General features: G+C 32.6%; 4 protein-coding genes across 17 annotated transcripts in view; 3 read left to right on the top strand and 1 right to left on the bottom strand.

The window, feature by feature from the left end:
* The first annotated feature begins 155 nt into the window (after window positions 1-155).
* Window positions 156-5167, top strand: LOC143144503 (mediator of RNA polymerase II transcription subunit 25). 4 transcript variants are annotated; one of them, XM_076306976.1, is made up of 15 exons: window positions 156-219; window positions 1062-1176; window positions 1263-1308; window positions 1381-1505; window positions 1585-1804; window positions 1872-2475; window positions 2589-2926; window positions 3013-3194; window positions 3274-3436; window positions 3508-3699; window positions 3778-3972; window positions 4163-4348; window positions 4416-4475; window positions 4560-4673; window positions 4763-5167. In XM_076306976.1, exons 1-15 carry the CDS (start codon window positions 171-173, stop codon window positions 4904-4906), a joined length of 2733 nt encoding a protein of 910 aa, XP_076163091.1. In that variant the 5' UTR covers window positions 156-170; the 3' UTR covers window positions 4907-5167. The 4 variants fall into 4 exon arrangements, with proteins under 4 accessions (XP_076163091.1, XP_076163089.1, XP_076163093.1 ...); XM_076306974.1 differs by having other exon boundaries at window positions 1872-2478; window positions 4763-5165; XM_076306978.1 differs by lacking the exon at window positions 156-219 and having other exon boundaries at window positions 803-1176; window positions 4763-5166.
* A 1176-nt stretch (window positions 5168-6343) lies between these two features.
* On the top strand, window positions 6344-12025 carry Pfas (phosphoribosylformylglycinamidine synthase). 2 transcript variants are annotated; one of them, XM_076306965.1, is made up of 20 exons: window positions 6344-6467; window positions 6586-6857; window positions 6941-7082; window positions 7154-7304; window positions 7374-7764; window positions 7828-7940; window positions 8019-8279; window positions 8349-8422; window positions 8507-8663; window positions 8734-9080; window positions 9165-9401; window positions 9486-9611; window positions 9698-9925; window positions 10002-10200; window positions 10288-10553; window positions 10631-10847; window positions 10932-11111; window positions 11183-11344; window positions 11450-11731; window positions 11808-12025. In XM_076306965.1, exons 2-20 carry the CDS (start codon window positions 6589-6591, stop codon window positions 11984-11986), a joined length of 3981 nt encoding a protein of 1326 aa, XP_076163080.1. In that variant the 5' UTR covers window positions 6344-6467; window positions 6586-6588; the 3' UTR covers window positions 11987-12025. The 2 variants fall into 2 exon arrangements, with proteins under 2 accessions (XP_076163080.1, XP_076163082.1); XM_076306967.1 differs by lacking the exon at window positions 6344-6467 and having other exon boundaries at window positions 6574-6857.
* Window positions 11379-22096, bottom strand: part of LOC143144511 (alpha-N-acetylgalactosaminidase) — a 23384-nt gene continuing 12666 nt past the window's right edge. Inside the window, exons 1-9 of one of the 10 annotated variants that reach the window (XM_076306997.1) lie at window positions 15746-15890; window positions 15507-15665; window positions 15125-15286; window positions 13719-13893; window positions 13472-13646; window positions 13287-13381; window positions 12798-13157; window positions 12496-12660; window positions 11380-12422 (exon numbers count right to left, since the gene is read on the bottom strand). In XM_076306997.1, coding sequence (XP_076163112.1) covers window positions 12234-12422; window positions 12496-12660; window positions 12798-13157; window positions 13287-13381; window positions 13472-13646; window positions 13719-13893; window positions 15125-15286; window positions 15507-15583 — 1398 coding nt within the window. In that variant the 5' untranslated portion in view covers window positions 15584-15665; window positions 15746-15890 and the 3' untranslated portion in view covers window positions 11380-12233. The other 9 variants (XM_076306995.1, XM_076306996.1, XM_076307001.1 and 6 more) reach the window with 9 other exon arrangements.
* The window catches only part of Fid (class I SAM-dependent methyltransferase fire dancer), a 63445-nt gene continuing 60958 nt past the window's right edge, over window positions 19610-22096 (top strand). The window contains exon 1 of the mRNA XM_076306968.1: window positions 19610-19988. The gene's annotated coding sequence lies outside the window, so the exon portion shown is untranslated. The remainder of the gene's footprint in view (window positions 19989-22096) is intronic.

Raw genomic sequence — 22096 nt, 5'->3', positions numbered from 1 at the left:
GCTTTCATTTTCCTTGAAACCTTCTTTTTCTATACAAAATATGAAAGTTTCCAAGTATTGTTTGATTATTACTTCCTTTAAACATTCAAAAACGAGAAAGAAAGCCTTACACTCTTTCCCGACTCGCTGAAGTTATCCGAAGCATGAGTACACATATACATAACTGTTGAATGAATTCCATGATTCGTTGTGTATCCTATTATGCGCAATTTGGCCATTGTTAGTTTAGATAATATTAGAAGTTTGTTTTCATAAATACTTTAAGTAATAGTGAAATTATAAGAGAGAATGTATTTTTGTAAAATGATTAGTGAATATAGTTAAGTACGGAGTGTTTATAGGCGGAGGGAACTGAAACTGTCAACCAGTATCCTTTGTATACTTCTTTGCATTATTTGTATCATATATACATGTTACGTATTTCAGTACGCATATTGCCAACCACCTAGAATGAATTTAAAAGTGATCCTTTCAAACAAGATGTGATGGTTTATTATGAATCATATTTAAGTGTTTTATTACGGACACTGTAATATTATTAATAAATAAAATTCTATTAGTATAGAACGTCACTTTACATTTGACTAGTGATTCAATACAATGAGTTACTACTAATTAATATTTGGAAAAATTATAACGAATGAATTTAACCTACAAAGTTATGACTTAATCGTCGATTCCTTAAAAATATCAGCTGTTGTATTTAACGGAAGTAAATATACTAAAATTAATGAAGAAATAAAGAGAGAGTGAAATTCAGTGATGTTAATATTTGCTTTTTAAATGCTTCATAAATCTAGTATTACGTGACACCAATGTAATTAATCAAAAGCGCGATATTAAGGAGATTTATATATATGTATATATATATTATAAAACTTCTGCTTACTCTGTTGATCTAAACAATATTCTTAAACGTTTAAAACAATATTTAAAATTCTGACTAAATGTACTTTATTATTAAGACTAGACCATAATTTGTAGAAGTAAAATATATAGACTTTCATGTTTTTTAAATATTCTTGGTGAAATTGTTTTATATCATAAAGTAAAAATGGTAGCAGGTCCTACAGAACATGGCATACAAGCCGATGTTATATTTGTTATCGAAGGAACAGCTGTTAATGGAGCTTATCTCAATGACCTTAGAACAAATTACCTCCTTCCAACACTTGAGTAAGTTGTAAATAGTCTCTTGTATTCATAAAGATATTTGATTTATACAGTTACATATTAATCTAAGGTTATATTATATCCTAAAGGTATTTTAATCAAGGTCCTATTGAAGATAGAGAATATGTTTCTGAGGTATAACGAATATTATAAACTCCTACATTTTAAATTTTAATGTTTTTAATCAAATTGAATTTTATTTAACAGAATAGCGCAACATTATACGGTATAGTGGTATATTATGCTGCTGATTGCTTACCAGCACCATGTACAGAGACTTTTGGACCATATGCAAATCCTCACAAATTACTACTTGTTTTAGATAAATTAGAGTAAGTAAAGTATCAACATATACTTTTTTATTCCTCTTAATAAGTGTTTAAATTTGCAAGATCTTTTGTATGTAAAAAGAATGGTTGGTGGGAAGGGAGAATCTTATGCAAATATTGGAGAAGGTCTTGCCACTGGGTTGCAATGTTTCGAAGACTTGCAGTTACGACGTGAACCCAATACAGCATCACAGAAACATTGCATTTTGATTTGTAATTCTCCTCCATATCAGACACTCATACAAGAATCGTATAAATTTGCTGGTCACACTGTAGAACAATTGGCTGGTCTTTATCAAGAGGTATATTAAAATGAATAATTTGATTGTTAAACATAAATTAAATTTACATAAGAATGTTCTTTTCCAGAGAAATATCAATCTTTCGATATTATCGCCTAGAAAAATACCTGCATTATTTAAATTATTTGAAAAGGCTGGAGGAGATCTGCAGTCATCACAAACCAAAAATTATGCTAAAGATCCACGACATTTAGTGCTATTACGTAACTACAATTTAAAAGAAAGACCTGTTAGTCCTCCAATTGGTGGAGCTGTTCATAATACTCCGGGTACTGCTGCACAAATTCCACTAAGTCCATTGCAAAGCAATGACAGTCCAAATACGAATCAAGTTCAACAAAATATAACTCAACCGACCCAATCGCAAGGTCCTCCATATAGAAATCAAACACCTCAAAATATTACTTCAGTTCACCAAACTGTAGCTCCAATAGCAGCTGCTATGAATGCTGGACGACCTCCTTACAATCCTCAAATACCTCAAATATCTGCTCCACCAACTTATCATCCAACAGCTGTAGCTGCAAGAGTAGGTCATAATAGATGGAGGCCGTTTGTGACACAAGGAACTACTGGTGCAGCAAATACGCAAAGCAGTGCATTAATAGCACAATTAAATCAACCTCCTTCCTTGGGACTTAATGTAACTCCATTTGGACAAAGAATGGATGGTAGTAAGATATTTTGTGATCAATGGATTTGTTAAGTTTTAATTGCATTTAAATTTATTAAATATTAATGTTTTTCCAAGAGTGTAACTATAACATGTTATTTACATTTTCAGTAACTAATAGCAATGTCATGGCTGCCAATGCACAACAACAGCAACAGCAACAGCAGCAGCAACAACTGACACAGCAACAGCAAGTAAGATTTACAATGCAGTTACAACAGCAGCAGCAGCAGCAGCAGCAACAGCAACAACAACAAAATGTTCAACAACAAGCTTCAATGCCTATGTCAGCACAACAACCTCATGGACAAGGTGGACCACAACTTACAGTATCGTGTGTTAGTCAGTCTATACCGACCCAAGTACCGCAAACGGTTACCGCTTCCCAGACACAGTCGTCTGTATCATCAGTTACTCAACAGCAACAAGTGCCACATTCTCAAGCACAGGTAATATTTTCAAGAAATATATTTAAATTCTTTTATTAACTTACATGTAGAAAATATTTGATTGAGCAAGAATATAAATGTTAAAGGGTAATGTATCTGCTGGCCCTGTAGCTGGTCCACAAATTGCTGTGCCACGTGAAAGACATACTATATGGCAGGGTATTATTGAATGGGTTGAAAAAGCTAAAATTCCTGCAGATGCGCAAAAGCAAACCAGACATCTTCCCTGTCAGGTTTCTGCAAATTCCAAAGATGGAGATCCAGAATTGTAAGTTCTTGTTTCATAATTGTAAAAATATCAATGTTTTCATCAAGATAATACAATATATTTAATTGATGCATCTTAGGAAAGCTGATACTTGGCCACAAAAATTGCTTATGCAGTTAATGCCTAAACAACTTATAGGCAATATTGGCGGATCTTATTTAAAAAACTCTAAGTCCGTTCTTTTTCATCCGACGCCTTGCGAAGCACTTGAGTCTTTGACGAAAGTTATGAGTTCTGGATTCGTTAGTATGCAATATTATGTATATTTAAAGAAATATTCTTGCAAGTCATTGATAAGGGAGTAACTTTTTAGGCGGGTTGCGTTCATTTCACCCTTTTACCGCCAACGTCGACTTGTGACATAAAAGTACTTATTCTTCTGTATACGGCTGAGAAGAGAACATATTTAGGATTCATTCCAAATGATCAGACAGGTTTTGTAGATCGTCTTCGAAAAGTGATTCAACAACAAAAGACATCACATGCTTCTATGAGACAGGGACAAGTTAGCATAAATTTATATTCTTAAGTGGAGTATTAATGGAGTTTATAAGAGTAGAAATGTAACAATTAGACATTTTAGGCTGGAGCTGGACAAGGAAATGCATTAACTGGACCCATGCCCACTACGGGTACGTCCCAAGGAGGTATTCTTATGTCTCAGACGAACACTATAGCAATGGGAGGAGGACAAATAACGCAAAATGTTGTCGCTGCAAATAATCCGCAACAAACGTTAACGTCATCTGGTGGTCCTCAGAATCAAATAACTATGCAGGTAAAACCTATCGCACAATAAATTTAGTAAATTTAAGCAGATAATACTGGTGATATTAGAAATTAAAAGTAATTATCATCTATTATCTATATATCACATATATATAGATTTATATGTAGATGAAAAACTACAACTTTTTATTTAAATATACTATAAAATAAAGTATTTGTTATAATTAATGTACTGATAGAGTGGTGCAATTACTGGTCCCCAAGTTGCTACAGCTTCTGGCACGATGATAGGACAACAAAGACCACCGTTTGATGATATAGAAATCGCTAGGCATCAAAATTTATTGAAAATTCAACAGTTACGGCAAACGTTGGAAGCTGCGCAGCAACAAGAGGCGCAATATAAATCACAGCTGGAAGTAAATGTAAGTAAATCAAAAGGGATAACAAAAAAATTAAAATGTCAATTCTCACGCTTAATTAATTTTATAGATTCAACAAAATCTAGAAGTAGCACAACAACAGGAAATGCAGTACAAACAACAGATGGAGGTGAAATATTTTTAAGAATTATTGGAAATTGTAATGTACATTTTTATTCAGAAGAAAAGACATAAAATAAAAGTTTTATTATAGGCTCAGCAAGCGCAAAGAGCTCTCAATCCTGCGGGCATGACAAATCAACAAGCAAATGCACCAAGATTGATGCGACCCGGTTCAAATATGGGTCTTAGGCATTTATTGCAACAAGTATGAAATCGTGTATTTATGAATTCGTTGTAAAATTGCATAGTGAGCATTCAATTTAATTAAAAACATGAACGAATTTTTTGTTTTAGCCACAACCTCCATATAGACAAGTACTTGGGCTACAGCAACAAATTGTAAGTGCCAGAGGACAAATGACAACAAGACCAATGGCTCCTGGAAATCCACAAAATCAACAGTTTGAAGACGTTTCTAATTACGATTTCCTTGGATAGATAATTTAAATAAGAAATATTTTTTTAAGCACAGTCACTGTATTGTGAATGTTTTAATTATTTGTTGGTATGCATGAATTCATTTAATACTTTTTACGTATAATGTGAATTTCGGAATACTCATGCTTGCCAAAATGTATGGGTTAAGGTTGTTTGTGAAGATATATTCATTTCTACAAAAAAAAAATAATAATTCTACGAATAAAATTAGAATAAATAAAAATTCACACAATTACTTGTTTTAATTTGTTCGTATATTTATTTAGAAACTATTAAAAAATATAATGATAATTATTACAAAATAATGTATCAAACGATGGATTGAACATTTGTGTATTGACTACAAAGTATTAAATAATTTGAACTATAACAATTCATTTATATTAGTCTTATTAAGTGAATTAAATAATTAGTGTATTTCAGCAACGTTTAAATTTCATGATTCAATGAAGACAAATTATCTACAAGAAAGTACATATAATAATTTATCGGCAGGTAGAAAAGTATGAGAAAGGCACGTGGCAAGGAATGATACAAACGTCAAGGTTATGTATCATTTTATAAATTTTAATAATTTCACTGTAACACGTAAAGAACCTATTGGGTTAGTATATCTATAAAAGGCTTTCATATTGTATATTTAATACCGTAAGTGAAACGTTTGTTAATAATAAATAAATTTGTTTTTAACTGTTAACAAAGAAAAGCAATTTTATTATATTTAAATCTGTTTCAAACATATATTCATAAACATAACATTAGGCACATATTCAAAAGCAAATATATTAATTTTTTTGTAGTAATTAATCGTTGAAAAAATTTAATATAATTCTGACACGATGATCATTTGTTGCGATAAAATTGTATACATATATAACTGTGTTTCAGAGTTACATATGTGTGTACCACGGCGGCAAAATTTTGTAATAGAATTTATTGCATTCAAATGAATCATATTAAGAATAATATATAATGGATTGAAACAAAATTATATTTATTAAATTTATTAAATTATAACATATTAAAAATAATCTATAAAACAACTTATAAAAATTGTTTAATTAATCAAATTTATTTACTATTCTGAATTTAATTTCATCCTTATTATTATATACATTAATCTATTTTTGCATTAGAATGATAGTAAATTAGTTATAAAATCATGACGTAAATGTTGTAAAATAATAATTACATTTATTGAAAGAAATTCAGATTTGATATCAATATTTTTGTAGCAATCATAAATAAATTCATTTTCAATGATATTAATGCATTGTCCTTAAATAATGAATTATCTAAGAACTATGCATTAATATCATCAAAAATAAATCTAATAAAGTTATTACAATATTTTAAAAGTCTAGGAAAATATGAAAACATACATAATGTCAAGGAAGATAAGAGTATTATTGAGCAATATGTCCTTTTGACCTCAGCTTAAACTCTATTTGGTTTTGTAATTATGACGCGGGTATTTTATTTTGTCATTACCATACTGATAAACTAAGATAACACAATAATACTTTTTATAGTTGACCAGGGGGTCTAAGTGAATGTAAATGTAAAGTATCAATTTAGTACTATAATTTATCTGTGTTTCTATGCTTTAATATTTTCATTTTGCATTGTTTGTTCCATTCTGCTGTAAATTTTATTATTTTGTGATTTCTGACTTTCAGACCATGAGTATTATAAAATTCTATAAAGTACCTGGTTTAAAGTCAGGCCAACTTAAAAACAAATTCAATAATGTGGCTCAAATATCAAATTCAATAATTGGTTTGGAAACTGAATTGTGCTATTATATTGAAATCAATGAACCTTTAAGTGAAGAAGAAATAAAACTGTTGAAGTGGATTTTAATTTCTCCATTCAAGCAACACAATTTACAGACTTGTAGTGTATTTGATGAGAAGTTAGATAATAATTTGATTATTGAAATTGGTCCAAGGTAAAATAAAATAAATAAAAGAAAATTACTCATCTTATAATATTGTGGAAAGTAAAAGTAATCAATTTTTCTTACTATTACAGGTTGAATTTTTCTACAGCATTTTCCAGCAATGCAGTATCAATTTGTAAATCTGTAAATATATATAAAATAACAAGAATAGAAGTAGCAACTAGATATTGTATCAAATATAATGGACTGATTGAAAAGGAAGTTGAAAATGCTGTATGTATAAAAAATTCATAATAGTATTTGTGATACTAGTAATGCATACTTTTGTATTCATTTTTTTACAGATAATAAACATATTACATGATAAAATGACTGAATGCAGATACATAAAACCAATAGAAACGTTTGATCATGGTTTCAGGCCTGAAAAATGGTTTGAAGTAGATATTTTGAAAGATGGGCGAAAAGCATTGGAAGAAGTGAATTTAAAATTGGGTATATATTTATAGTAAAATAAAATACATTATTTTATCAGAGACATTATATTCTTTATTATTTGTATAGGTTTAGCATTTGACAACTGGGACTTAGATTTTTACACAGACTTATTTCTCAACAAATTAAAGCGCAATCCAACTAGTGTTGAATGTTTTGATTTGGCCCAGTCTAATAGTGAACATAGTCGTCATTGGTTTTTCAAAGGTTGTATGATTGTTGATGGCAAAGAGATGAAAAAATCGTTACTTGATATGATTATAGAGACACAGAACTATTCTAATTCAAACAATACAATTAAGTTTAGTGACAATAGTAGTGCAATTAAGGGATATCAAGTAAAAGCACTTCGACCAAATGAAACACATAAGTGTAGTCCGTTTTGTATAGAAAATGTAGATCGGGATCTTATATTTACTGCAGAGACTCACAATTTTCCAACTGGTGTTGCTCCATTCAGGTAAATAATCAAAAAATTTACTAAAGAAATTGTAATATATCTTACAAACATTATAATTTACAGTGGAGCTACGACTGGAACTGGAGGAAGATTACGAGATATTCAAGGTATAGGTAGAGGAGGATATTATATTGCTGGAACAGCAGGTTATTCTGTTGGTAATCTGCATATTCCAGGTTCGTTGTACTTTTTAAAAATTTACATACATTTAATATAATTAACTATGTTTATTAAATTTTTTATTTCCTGTTTAGGATATGATTTTCCATGGGAGCAGAAGGATGTACCATATCCTAGTAATATGGCCAGTCCATTGGAAATTATAATTGAAGCTAGTAATGGTGCATCCGATTATGGCAATAAGTTTGGAGAACCACTTGTATCTGGTTTTACTCGTTCTTTTGGTATAATGGATAATGTAGGTGTACGACGTGAATGGATTAAGCCCATAATGTTTAGTGGAGGACTGGGCACAATGGATTCTTGTATGTCGCAGAAAGTTACAGCACAAAAAGGTAAAAAAAATTGCATATCAGATTATTATATACATTGTACATTATAAATATAAAAAATTATTATTTCAGGTATGGAAGTTGTTAAAATTGGTGGTCCTGTTTATAGAATTGGTGTGGGAGGTGGTGCAGCAAGTTCTATTGAGGTAAATATAAATTGTTTATGATAATGTAATCGTCAGGTCTTGTACTTTCTTCTTAATGATCAATTAAAAACAAAGTATTGTTAGGTACAAGGTGATAATAAATCAGAATTGGATTTTGGAGCAGTGCAACGAGGTGATCCTGAAATGGAACAAAAATTAAACAGAGTAGTTCGCGCATGCACTGAAATGGGTCGAAAAAATCCAGTACTCAGTATACATGACCAAGGAGCTGGAGGCAATGGTAAGAAATATTTTCATGTAATCATAACTGTATATAATGTATTATTGATTAATGTTTAAAACAATGTTAGGTAATGTTATAAAAGAATTGGTAGAACCTGCGGGTGCTGTTATCTTCACAAAGAAGTTTGAATTAGGTGACCCAAGCATCAGTACCTTAGAATTATGGGGTGCTGAATATCAAGAAAATGATGCGATTTTATGTAAGCCAGAGGATAGTAGCTTGCTCAAAGAAATAGCAGCACGAGAAAAGTGTCCTATTAATTTTGTGGGAACAGTTACGGGAAATGGAAATATCATTCTATCCGAAGAAAATGATGGCGACACGTCTAAGTACTTAAATAAGGATTATGAAAATAAAGTGCGACATCCGGTTGATTTAGATTTAAATTTAGTACTTGGTAAAATGCCTCGTAAGGTAAGTACGTATAAATGATGCGATACTTTGAATGAGTAAATGTTTAACAAAACTTAAATTACATACATTTTAATGTTTTCGCAGACCTTTAATCTTCAAAGACAACCGACACGATTACCTTCTTTCTCACTACCAACGGATTTAACTGTACACTCTGCTTTAGAAAGAGTCCTACGTTTGCTTTCAGTAGGAAGCAAACGATACTTAACTAATAAAGTTGATCGTTGTGTTACTGGATTGATTGCACAGCAACAGTGTGTTGGTCCCTTGCACACTCCTCTTGCTGACGTTGCTGTAGCTGCAGTTTCTCATTTCACTACGGTAAAGAAATATATGAGAACAGAAAGTTGTACCATACAACAGTTTTCTTCATCATTTTTTATTTACTTATATTTTGCTACATAGGCTGGTATAGCAACATCTATCGGAGAACAGCCGATAAAAGGTCTTGTGAATCCAGCAGCTGGAGCTCGTATGACCGTAGCAGAAGCTTTAAGTAACTTGGTCTTTGCACATATCTCAAACATACAAGTATTAATGTTATATTAATTTAAATCAAACACGAATTCAATGAAATGCATATTTTTTTTAATCTAGTTTATATTTTATGGTTTTAGGATGTTAAATGTAGTGGGAATTGGATGTGGGCTGCTAAATTACCAGGAGAAGGTGCTGCACTATACGATGCATGTTCCGCTATGTGTTTGATCATGAACGAACTTGGAATTGCGATTGACGGAGGAAAGGATTCTTTGAGTATGGCTGCTCGAATTGATAAAGATGTTGTTAAAGCACCAGGAACACTTGTAATTTCTTGTTATGCTCCTTGTCCCGACATTCGGCAAGTAAGTTAAATCTAATGCTTAACACTTTTTAGCTGCATATTTATATTCAATTGTCATTATTACCATTATATTGTAGGTAGTAACACCCGATTTAAAAGCACCTGCAATAGGAAAGAGTGGTTGTATATTATTCGTGGATTTATCAAACGGAAAAAGTCGAATTGGTGGTACGGCTTTGACTCAGGTTTATAAGTCTCTTGGTAATGATGTTCCAGATATGCAATGCGCTGACCTATTAAAAAATGCTTTTAATGCCACGCAACGTTTGATTGCAGGTGACGTTGAGTAACACCATCTGTTAGAATCATTTCTATACATTTCAGAAAAATAAGTCATGTTTAATATTATCCTTCTTACAATAGAGGAAAAGATATTAGCTGGTCATGATATCAGTGATGGCGGACTTATCACGTGCCTTCTTGAAATGTGTTTCGCTGGTATTTCTGGAATAAATGTTAATATTTCTCACAAATTGGGATTGCCTATCGAAGTTTTATTCACTGAAGAAGTAGGATGGATATTAGAAGTTGATGAAGAAAATTACAATTACGCGTTAGATGTATTTAAACAGTTCAATGTTCCCGTATATTTAATTGGACGATCAGGAGACTTTGGATTGTTATCAAAAGTACGCATTCCGTGTTTCATATAAAATTATGAACATAGACATTTGTTATTTATGTTGTGTTTATTTAACTGTTTTAGATAAACATCAAAGTACGGGAAAAAACAGTTTTGGATTCAACAGTTTTATGTTTAATGTCTCTGTGGGAAGAAACTAGTTACCAGTTAGAACGTCGACAAACGAATGTTGAATGCGCATTGGAAGAGTTCAATGGATTGAAAGACAGAACTGCGCCCACTTACAAGTTAACGTTTGATCCTGAAATCAGACCTATTGAGGTTCAAAATAATCTATCTTGTTCGTAAAAATTCAATTAAAACAATTTAACATAAATCTTGTAATACTTTCCAATATATTTTATATTTCGTCTTATTTATATAGCAAACATCATGGTTGCTGTGATAAGAGAAGAAGGCATAAACGGTGACAGAGAAATGGTGGCATCATTGGTACAGGCTGGTTTTGAAGTTTGGGACGTTACAATGCAAGATTTGTTGGAAAACAAAGTCACGTTTGATAGATTCAAGGGTGTCATATTTCCTGGTGGTTTCAGTTATGCAGGTAATTTACCCAACAGTTTTTAATTACTTTAAATAAAAATTTATCAGAATTAAAGTAATTTGTAATTTCAGATGTTCTAGGCTCTGCCAAAGGCTGGGCTGCAAGCCTTTTGTTCAACCCATTTTTACAAAAACAATTAAGAACATTTATTTCTCGCAAAGATACATTCAGTTTAGGAGTTTGTAATGGATGTCAATTAATGTCTTTGCTAGGATGGATAGGAAACGAAACTGGCACGTTTCTTTTTATTAATAAAATATATTCAATATGAAAAAAGGTTGTGCTTATACAATTTTCCAGTACAGATAACATTTCTAACTATTTTTATTCTGTTACAGGTGATGTCAGAGAATCAGACATTTTCTTAGATCACAACATATCAGAAAGATTTGAGTGTCGATGGAGTACCGTCAGAATTGATAAGTCACCATCGATTATGTTAAGTGGAATGGAAAACAGCGTTTTAGGTGTATGGATTGCTCACGGCGAAGGGAGATTCACTTTCCGTACCAGTGAAGTTTTAAAGAAACTGAAAGAAAATCACTGCTTGGCTATTAAATACACGGACGATTACGGCAATTCAACTGAACGATATCCTCTTAACCCTAATGGAAGTATCGGTAAGAGTTTGTTGCATGCTTCTTTCACGTAATATAATATTATAAATATGTATACAATATTTATGATTTATCATAGATGGCATTGCTGGTATTTGCTCTGTGAACGGTCGACACTTGGCGATGATGCCACATCCTGAGCGATGTACGCAAATGTGGCAATGGCCTTGGAAACCAACAGATTGGAATAAGTATATAGTTTCACCGTGGCAACGTATGTTTGATAACGCGTACACGTGGTGCGTATCCAGAAATTGATTTAAAACTGATTTCAATACATTTTTTATTATTTCTGCAGTTGTTGTAAATGGTGAAGTTATGTATTTTCTATGTAAACCAAATATTCTAACGGGCCTTTTCTTGATACTTACAAAAATTTTAATCTGATAGATTATAAAATTCTTTATTTTCTACTTTCTTAACAAAGTATGGTAACATTGTGTTGTCAAGTATTACAAAAAAAAAGGTAAATTACAGTTAAAAATTTGTTAATGTTTAAATCATGTTACTGAAACGAATTCTGTCTGACTTTGAAGAGTTGATTTGATGGCGAGTATTGTGAAAATTGATTCGTATCGAAAATATCATCTAAGTGCAAATCGCACCGCAGTATCACAACTCCAGATGGATTCACTTTAACTTTTATTTTCGTTTGCGCTGTTAAAATGCCGTAGTTTACATCTTCATATAAATCCTAAAACACGCACAATTAAAGTTTTTTCAACTTAATTAAAAAAAGAAAAATCAATGAACTTATAAATACATACTTCTACATTATATCCTCCAGGATACTGTAGTCCAAGTTCTTTTAGTGTAACGGATACATCGGAAGGTGTTCCGTCTGTTCTCCTATTTATGAACGCTATGGCGTAAGAGTAGTAATTCTGATAGACGGGAGTAATTGGCTTCGCCCAGATTTCGATGCCTTTATGCTGAAAGAGTAAAATACAATTCTTACTATCACATTGCAAAGTATATGCAGTGCTTATTTTTTCATTCAATTCAATTTTGATGGATGTTTCACATTAAGGAACACCAATTCATTTTAATACATGCTGAATTTACTAACTTTGTAGATGCGTCGACCCTGTATACCTAATGGATCTTGATCTACAGCAATAATTTTCCTATTTTGTAAAATAGCTTTGTATTCAGGTCTAATGGTTCGCAGATCGACGGACATCAGTAGAGGCGCAGCCAATATAGCCCACAAAGCCATTTGTGTTTTGCTTTGTTCATAACTCAATCCAAAATTACCAATAATTAACATATCAGGATCATTCCAATGTCCGGGTCCAGCGTTTGGTACGATCGAATCTTGATTGTTGCCATAATAATCTATGATCGTTTCTAAGCTATTCCATGAGTCTTGTATATCGTCAAAGTTTCTCCAAAGATTACAGTTTTCTATTATGGAAGTATAGTTTGGCTGAAATTTTATTCAATGTAGAATCTCATGACTTAAAATTTATTAGAAAAATTGACCTTTAAAATTGTAGGTATAAATTTAATGATAATGTAATGTTTATTCTTATGATAGTATTATAACAATACCAACCTGCATACCAGCATAAATTTGATAAACTGGCCAACTACAAGAATATACCATAGGTCGACCAGTTTGGTTCAAGTAGAATCCAAACTCAGGATATCCTGAAGTATTTTAAAAATTATAAGCCTAAATATTTTTGGACGGCATTTATTCTAAACTAAGTATGTAATTGTTATTTAGTTTTATCGTACCTTTGTCCATTTCAGATGGATGTGAGTAACATCCGTCTAATTTTACATAATCTACATCCCAAGATGCAAAAGTAAGTGCATCAGTTTCTAAGTACCCCAATATTCCAGGGTAACCAGCACATGTATAGTTACCAAAATCTTCATAAATTCCAAATTTAAGATTTTTTGAATGAATCTATAGACAAAATAGAGAAATGTAAGATTATAATTTGATTAGAGAAGGTTTAAAAAAATGATTGAAACGTACGTAATTTGCAAGACTTTTCATGCCATATGGAAATCTTTGTCTATCTGGTACAAGTTGACCAGTGGGGTCTCTATCTTTTTCCAACCAACAATCGTCAATATTAACATACTCATATCCAACTGCAGCGTAACCTTCTGCTACAATAATGTCTGCCATTGTGCGAAAGAGTCGATCACTATAAAGTGTGAAAATTAATTTTTAAGCAATATAATAGAGTAAGTTTTTTTTTTTAAATTGTATCAGATGATTTTTTTAATGACAAAATATATTTACATAAAATATGCAATATTGAAATATATAATATTCTGTCCCTCAAAGATGTTTCCATTATTAACATATAATTATTATAACAATTGTATTTCTCTTTAAGAAATGCTTCACTCATTACGTATTTATCTTTTGTTAGTAATATAACCTTGAATAGGAATATAAATTTACATAACTATGACACAGCTTTAAATAAAATGATTAAGAATCATTCTTAAGGTCACACAGCTTTGGTTTATGTTTTATGTTAACTAATTCTCATTTAATTGATACTTTATGAAACAAAAATAACTGTAATTTTCTCTAGAATATTATAATATTTACATATTTATGAAACATGAGTACATGTACAGCAGTATGACTTTTACTTTACTTTCAAATCTCTGACAATTAATGTTATCAACAATAATTAATGGTGCTACATAATTTTGAACAAATAACTTCAAAAACAAATTTACTATGTGATAACTATTGTTTATCTGTACAATGATTAATTAATCTCTACAAGTTAAGATATTGTAATTTGTACATAAATGAAAATACTCTATATATATTTGCAGTTGGAAAAATTCTTAACATTTATAAACTCTCTTGTAAAAGTATTTTGTTATTAAGTGTGTATAAAAATGGATATATACATTATTTTTAACAATCTACTTCAAAATAGTAAGGCATCAAATAAACTCATTATATTTTTTGCTTTAATATTGCATTGTATTCTCAATAATAATGATTGATCAACTACTGTTTTGTAGTCATAAGTATGACATATTTATAATTTTTTCAGCTACTAGCATAAATTTTTATATATCAAAAAGGCAAACAATATTTATATTTTTAATACATAATCATTTATATGAGTTGTTTTTGTAATAAAATCAAATTCTAATATTTGATATTTATCTAATAAATAGAATTTGTACCATTAATCTTTAAATTTAGAGATATAACAGAGATGCTAATGAAGTTTCACTTTATCATACAGAATCATGTTGTATCATAAAATACCATTTAAAAATTAAAACAATATACTAATATAATGTTATAAACATAAAGGAATGACCAATAAACCAGTTTGAAATACAAAGTATAGGAAATTTAAGAAAAAAAAGAAAACTCATTATGATTAATACTCTCACCTGATACAATTCTCAGGATCATTTTTGCAGTCTGTGTTGCACCTAAATCGTTCCCAAGCAAGCCACCCCATGGGTGGTGTGTTCACGAGACCATTTTCAAGGGCCAATGTCAAATCTGCCACTGACACAAGCAAACACCATATCCATACCATCTGTAACATTCTGCAAAAACGCACAATTCTTTTTACTATTTCCTTTCACTGACACAAGCACTGAACCGATTATTGTTATACTATGACTTCGGTAGCATAATTTTGTCAAAGAAAATTTAAGAAAAAGACATGACTCTGTCGGAGTCTAGAAGAGATCTGGTCATTAGGAGCAGAGGAAAATTGCCATCCACATCCTGCACGGCTCTTAGCAGACTGATCTGATATAAGACCTCCAAGCCAAGAGTACTTTCACCCAATGCCCCATTTCATTTTTACACACAATCACTGTCGTTCGTGGTGTGAGCATTGATTTCCTTTCGTACACACGACGAGAGGCTCTGCACACTGACTCGCTGATCGCCGTTGTAACTATTACGGTACAATTACGCCTAGGAAAGACAATTGTGAGTATTTTATCCGCAGATCTCCTTTGTCTTCGGCTACCTAGAATGATCGTGTTTTATCGTACGTGTCGGATTAGCTCCGTAGTATGTACTTGGCAAATTTCTTCAAATTCAACTATATGCCGTTTGTTTATCCTTGATTTACAGGCCTCATTTGCATTGCGCATAATGTTTTAATCAACAAACATATTTAACTGTCGCAAATAAGATAGAGGAAAGAGTAGCATTACCTCGTAATGTTTTGCGATTAAGGGTATAGATGATTATTAGATTGATTTTCAAGACGTTTGAAGATCGTCAAATTTACATTACAAATATTTGAAATATTCAAGCAATTGGAACTGTTTACATACAAGGCGCATACGCGACGATAAACTTGACATTTCAATGCCTGAAGGGAATACTGAAACGCGTTCCGTGGATTTCAACATGGAATGAACTGATTGGCAGTGAACAACATAACTGTTCAGAGCGTGCAAGATGTGGATTTGAGAACTACTGTCAGCTCGCAGAATGTTTTGAAAATAATTATCATGAAACAAATTAAAAAAAAGGATTAAAAATGTAAAAATACACTTCCTTTTATTCTTATCAAATTGTTATTTTCATTTTGCTGAAAACTTATATTTGCTGAGAAATTATACTGTAAAATAGAACACGAGTACTTCAACTTAATCTAGAAAACATTTATGTGAATGAAATTAACCAAATATGAAAAAGTAATAATATTTTGCACAGCATGTTTGATTCTTAATCGCCACCGGTTTTACAACGGTATTACTTTCCATACTTTCATTTTGATTACCTAATCGAAAGGAAAAATTGATCGCGTGGATATCGATTGACTTTTCCGGTATTTCTTTATCGACTGACGATACTGACTTTATAGAAGTGTAATCTATTATTTTTGTAATTGTAAAATGTAATTTTTGTAAAAGTAGAATAAACGTCACTTTTTACGTAGTTTTTTGTTTTAAAATGTCAGTTTTTGTTTCAAGCAGATGTACTATATGCTCTTTGGAGGAAGATTATGAAATGTTAAAGGAATGTTAATGCCATGTGTAAAAAACGTAATTATCTTTCAATCACTCCGTAATTTGTAAATAAATAAGACAATCTTGTATAAAGTGAGTTAAAAATATTTCGTGAATAAGTATGAATAAATCGAATCGAATTAAATGTGACTACTGATTCGATTTTCAATTTTCTTGAAGCTGATCTCGATTGTCCAAGAATATTTGAAGCATTTCAATTATCGTTCAATAAAACTTGTGATTTCGTAAATTGCGGCTTGTAACGTTTAATGGTTCAAGTATTCTTTATCTAACAATTTGAAATATTTTTTATTATAATGACAAACGTGGTCATTATTTAAAAGAAATGACGTTATAACCGTTGTAGAGAGCAGAAATGTTATTTGTCGAAATTGTTAAAATACAGACTAGAGAAGAGGTATGGAATCTCATATTTCATCTGTATAGAGATTTCGCTGTTTGAAGCAAAGAAACATTTTTATTTTTCTTGTACTTTCAAGTTTATTTAATATTCTTTAATTAAGATGACTGAACATTTCTCGAAGAATTCAACATTGTTGGAATATTCAAATTTTTGTTCATAAAATTGCAAACTAGACTCCTTACTTTGTGTGATATAAAATTTGAATACAATTCTATTTTTCCGTAACATAAAATGTAAATATTCTAAAACTATTTTTAGTGAACAATTTACGTACCCTTGTATTTGATTGAAATGTATTGACGATAGAACCGACTTCCACTGTTACTCAAACCATAACCAATTTATAAATTATTCTCGAATGATTTTCAATGTTCTAAACCAGTTTCAAATTTCACGTAGAAAAAATGAAATTATCTCATTACCAAATTCGATTACTAATGTTAATCGTTAAAAAATTGGTTGATTGTTCGATGAGCTGCGATGTCAGCGTGTCGTGCAAAAAGACAGACTGCACCATTCCCAGATGCGCCCTCTGTTTATATTCTCCCGTTAAAATCTATGCACCTGTACGTTTTCACCTGTACATTTGAGATAAGCTTATCGGTTACATTTACACTTTCGATTGCTATAATTTTTTATTGTTATTGTACAAATCATCTTTTAAGATAAATCGAATTATATTCACGATCAAATAAGACCGATTGATAAAATTCTAAATTGTATTCTTTATCGTAATTATTTATAACTTGTAATGGGTTATAATGAAAATTCTGCGATTGATGAATTTGCAAATGAAGTTGGAATGGAAGTTGAATAGATTATTGTCTCCAGCTTGTAATAAACAGAGTTAACCTTTTGAACGAACCCATAATTTTGATGTAATATTTTTCTTACCATAGATATTATACATGACTTTGGTACATGTTCAGCATTGTTCATAATGTAAAATAAAATATTACAGATTTTTCTTCTTGTGTTTATAATAATTACTTTTTCATTTCCAACATCGTGACTATCGTTTATATCTATTGGAGACACCCTTTATACTTCGGAATTTGTACACTCAAGCAATATGTAGATGGTGAACGATCGTTTGGTATCGTACAATAACCTGCTTTATAGATAATAAATTTTTCTACTGTCTATCTTTCTGCATAGTTTTTGTTTTTTATAAAAACGACGAGAGAAATATTGACATCTTTGATTGTGTTGCAAATACAAGGTTATTTTTATTTTCGTAAATTCGACTGCGATCAAGTGTTTAAGAATATCGGTTTTCATGAGTTATTTTTGGACATTGGTTATCACTACGCATAAACAAAGAAATCTAGAATCGTGATTTCTGTATTGTATTTTTTTAATCATGTAATGTACAATTAATCTGTGATGTCAACGTTACGATAAATCTTTCGTGAGATTATTTGTATCTTACTGTATTTACATATATACAATCTTGTCTTAGTTGCAACCAAAGTATGCTTTCATTTACTTACATTAGTAATAAATGAAAGTTACTTTCTGACAATCCAATCCGGATATAGGTGCTTCCATTCCTGGTTTAAATTATTTAATTTTTTACCTTTATAAGTAAAATCAAGAATGGTTGCAATCAGTTCCTTAAAGTCGGATTAATTAATCAAGAAAGAAGTAAAAGTTTAATTTCTGTCGATAAAATTCTCCGGATACACGATGAGATATCTATAGGATTAGTAATTGCGCCTTCTCATTCCGGCGACGTACGACAAAAGTGGTAATATACATTTAATCGTGAAAATTGTAAATTAAAATATTTTTGAACACAAGAGATAAGCGTACAATGTATTAGAGATCAAGTTAATTATCTTAGAACATAACCAACAAGTTTTATATAAAATATCCTGTCATATTTTGAGTTTAAACAATATTTCGAGTAACCGTCGTAAGCAACTCTGTACACTATATTTTTAACAATCACAGTCGTCTACAAATCATCTTTTATTAATGATATTTCTCTCTTTGAAAGTATTCTTTCTGCCGGTACAGATGTCCTCGCAATAATTGCGTGAAATTCTCGATAAAATGGAATATTATCTACTATTTTGTCTCATAACCTTTGATCAACACTATCAAGTGCAGTATCTAATCATATGCATTCGATGAAGTTTGAATATTATTACCAAAAGATTTTATGCTCGCTACATTTGAACTATTTGAAGTATATTTCAAACCGTGTATGTTTCGATAGCAGTGGTTTCTATGAGAATGTATTACTTTATTTCCACGAAAGGATCAGGTACTGAATTGATCGATATTTGCGAATGCCAATCGATTTTGATCCCACCACTGATTATAATGCCCGATATATTGGTTCTCCTCTGTCGTATTTGTATTGCGCTAAGGAGGGTCGAGGGTGGCGCCACGGAGCGTCACACCACTGAATCATTCGTTCTCCGTCTCGCTCACGTCACACCTTTCTTCGTTAATCTCTTCCTCGTTCTCGTTCGTTCGGTAGCAGCGAACCCCCAACAATCCCGCAGCCACCGTCGAACACGGGGCTGTCGGAGGGACGGTCTGTTTCACTTGGCGAAGAGAACGCGTGCACCACCCGGTATCCGTGAATATTTTGCGTGTCTCACGCGGCCACATTCAACAACGATTCAACACGGTATTTTCACGGATCCCCCCACGACCTGTCATGTGAGTAAACCGTCGCGCGTTTCACGACGTGTTATGGCGTGGAAGTGGTGGTCAACCATTGCAGTGCCGTCGTTTTTGTCCGACGATACTGGGATATATCGCCACATCGACGCCCAGCCGTGTTGAAACTCGCCACCGTCGAAACATGAAGATACCACCCCTGTCATGACCCAGGTATGTGATCATCGGTGATTTTTCATCCATTCATCGCGAAACATCGTCTTGCAAAATTTCCTATTTAGATGTTGCGCCTTGTTTCGTTGCAGCTATACCTTTCTATCGTTACTAGACACGTTACATATCGAAAGTATTTTACGTGCATCGATTTACGAGCGATCTTTCACACCGTTAGTTAATTCGGTTTTTAGCAGATGTCACGGTGACGTTTCGTTACACGGACGTAGTTGACGAGAACATTTCGGGGATGTCGTATTATCGTCTCCGGGGTCGATTGTTCTCGTTTCTCTGTCGGAAGGAATTTCTGACAGTCACGTCGGACCGTGACAGGGTGCATTTGCAATCTGTTGGTGCATAAGGAGCACCATGAAATCTTTCGTGAGATCAATGACTCGCGATGGTGTGTTTCCGCACGTATTTTTCGTTGAATCTTAAACGATGTTCCAGCGTCTAAGCTGTGCGCTTCGTGAAGGGTTTGGGGGTTTATTTGAATGGTAGATTTTGGTGCCATTGATGTGCAAGGAGCTTGGACAAATCGCATGAATGGATAATGGCGGCAGCCCGAGACAATAATTTTAGATAGTGACACGCATATAGCGCTGCGATCGTTCCATTGATCTGTGTAACGTCGACGTTCTACATTTTTCCCGATGAGTTTTTGTAAAGTCCTTCAACTATTTTCAATGCACTTTCTCGTCGTAAAGTTTACACAATCCCTGAAACCAGGGACCGAATGGCAGAACGTATTTAGCAGTCGCATCGAATCATATTTTCAGAAAGCGTAAACATTTTTCCAACGATAATGTTTTACATCCAGGTGGTAATAATAGATCAGACAACGGTAATTACCGTCTGCGGACGCGTCGAATGCGTGCGTACGAAGTTGGCTGTTTATATAGAACCATCAGCAGCTACCTTGAATTACTTTTTATTACAGCGCCCCGCGCGATGTATACATTACAAGTATGACGTATGCTTTCAACGCGGGTACGTAATGTCTGTGTACTACGTGAGTTGTGTAAATTATTCATGGCGAAATATCGCTTAACGTGGACACTACGTCGATTCGTAAAGTTAAAAGTCAGCGTTCGAGTAACGACGATTTTTACTGTCTCTTAATTTTACAAAATGCACAATAACTGTTGCGAGTATGAAAAAAGATTGGTGAAAATCTGTGAAATTTTTTCTCCGTGGCAGATCGTGACAATCGGGAACAACAAATCCGATTCTGTCGTGGATGTTTCCAACGATGTTCAATTGTGAAACCGAGTTTACGATCGTGACTGAAAACTGAGAACATTTTCGAACGATACGGAGATTTTTCGTTCGTTTGGCGTTACTTTGGGACGGTGTCTATTCTTACGGATTGCAACGGTGGATGTTTTAATTAAATTGTAAGGTCCAACGAGGCGTAACGGCACGTGTTATCGAAAATTGTTCACGTAGGAATCATGGGTGGAAACGATCGGCCAAAAAGGCGGCGTTATGCGCGATGACGTTCTTCATTCGTAGCCCGTTTTGGCTCACTATTTACCATATTTTATCTAGGGCGGCGCGGGTAAATCGATACGCGCTACTTTCATTCATGGCTACCTCCCCTCACGGCTGGCACGTTGCCTCCGCGTACCACCACCGAGAGCATCCCTCCTACCACCACTATTTCGTCCATTAGTGGCACGGTTATCTCTGTCGCAGTGATTCTCAAATTCCCTTCCCTCCTTCGTGGCAACCCCCGCGCGGTGACGTCACGAAAGCGAATCAAATTGCTTCGTACGTTAGCCGAATAACAAAATTATGCATTGTACAAACACCGAGCGTCACGACGATACTATCGATTCGTTTAAAAATTAATAAATCGAATTTAAATTTCAATCAGATTTCTGTAAAAACTTCTTCATAGATGTTTCTAAATAAATTAATTAACTTTTCACGCATTTTTACAATACTATGAATTCGTTAAAAAATTCATACATTGAATTTAAATTTCAATCAGATTTCTGTAAAAACGAGAACCGCTTTTTCGTAGATGTTTCTAAATAAATTACTTAATCTTTCACGCATCATCACGACGATACTACGAATTCGTTTAAAAATCGAGCCAATAG

This window comes from Ptiloglossa arizonensis, chromosome 3, assembly GCF_051014685.1.
Source record: "Ptiloglossa arizonensis isolate GNS036 chromosome 3, iyPtiAriz1_principal, whole genome shotgun sequence".
Lineage (NCBI taxonomy): Eukaryota > Metazoa > Arthropoda > Insecta > Hymenoptera > Colletidae > Ptiloglossa > Ptiloglossa arizonensis.
Note: the sequence above shows the minus strand (reverse complement) of the source record. Positions and strands in the feature narration are given on the sequence as shown.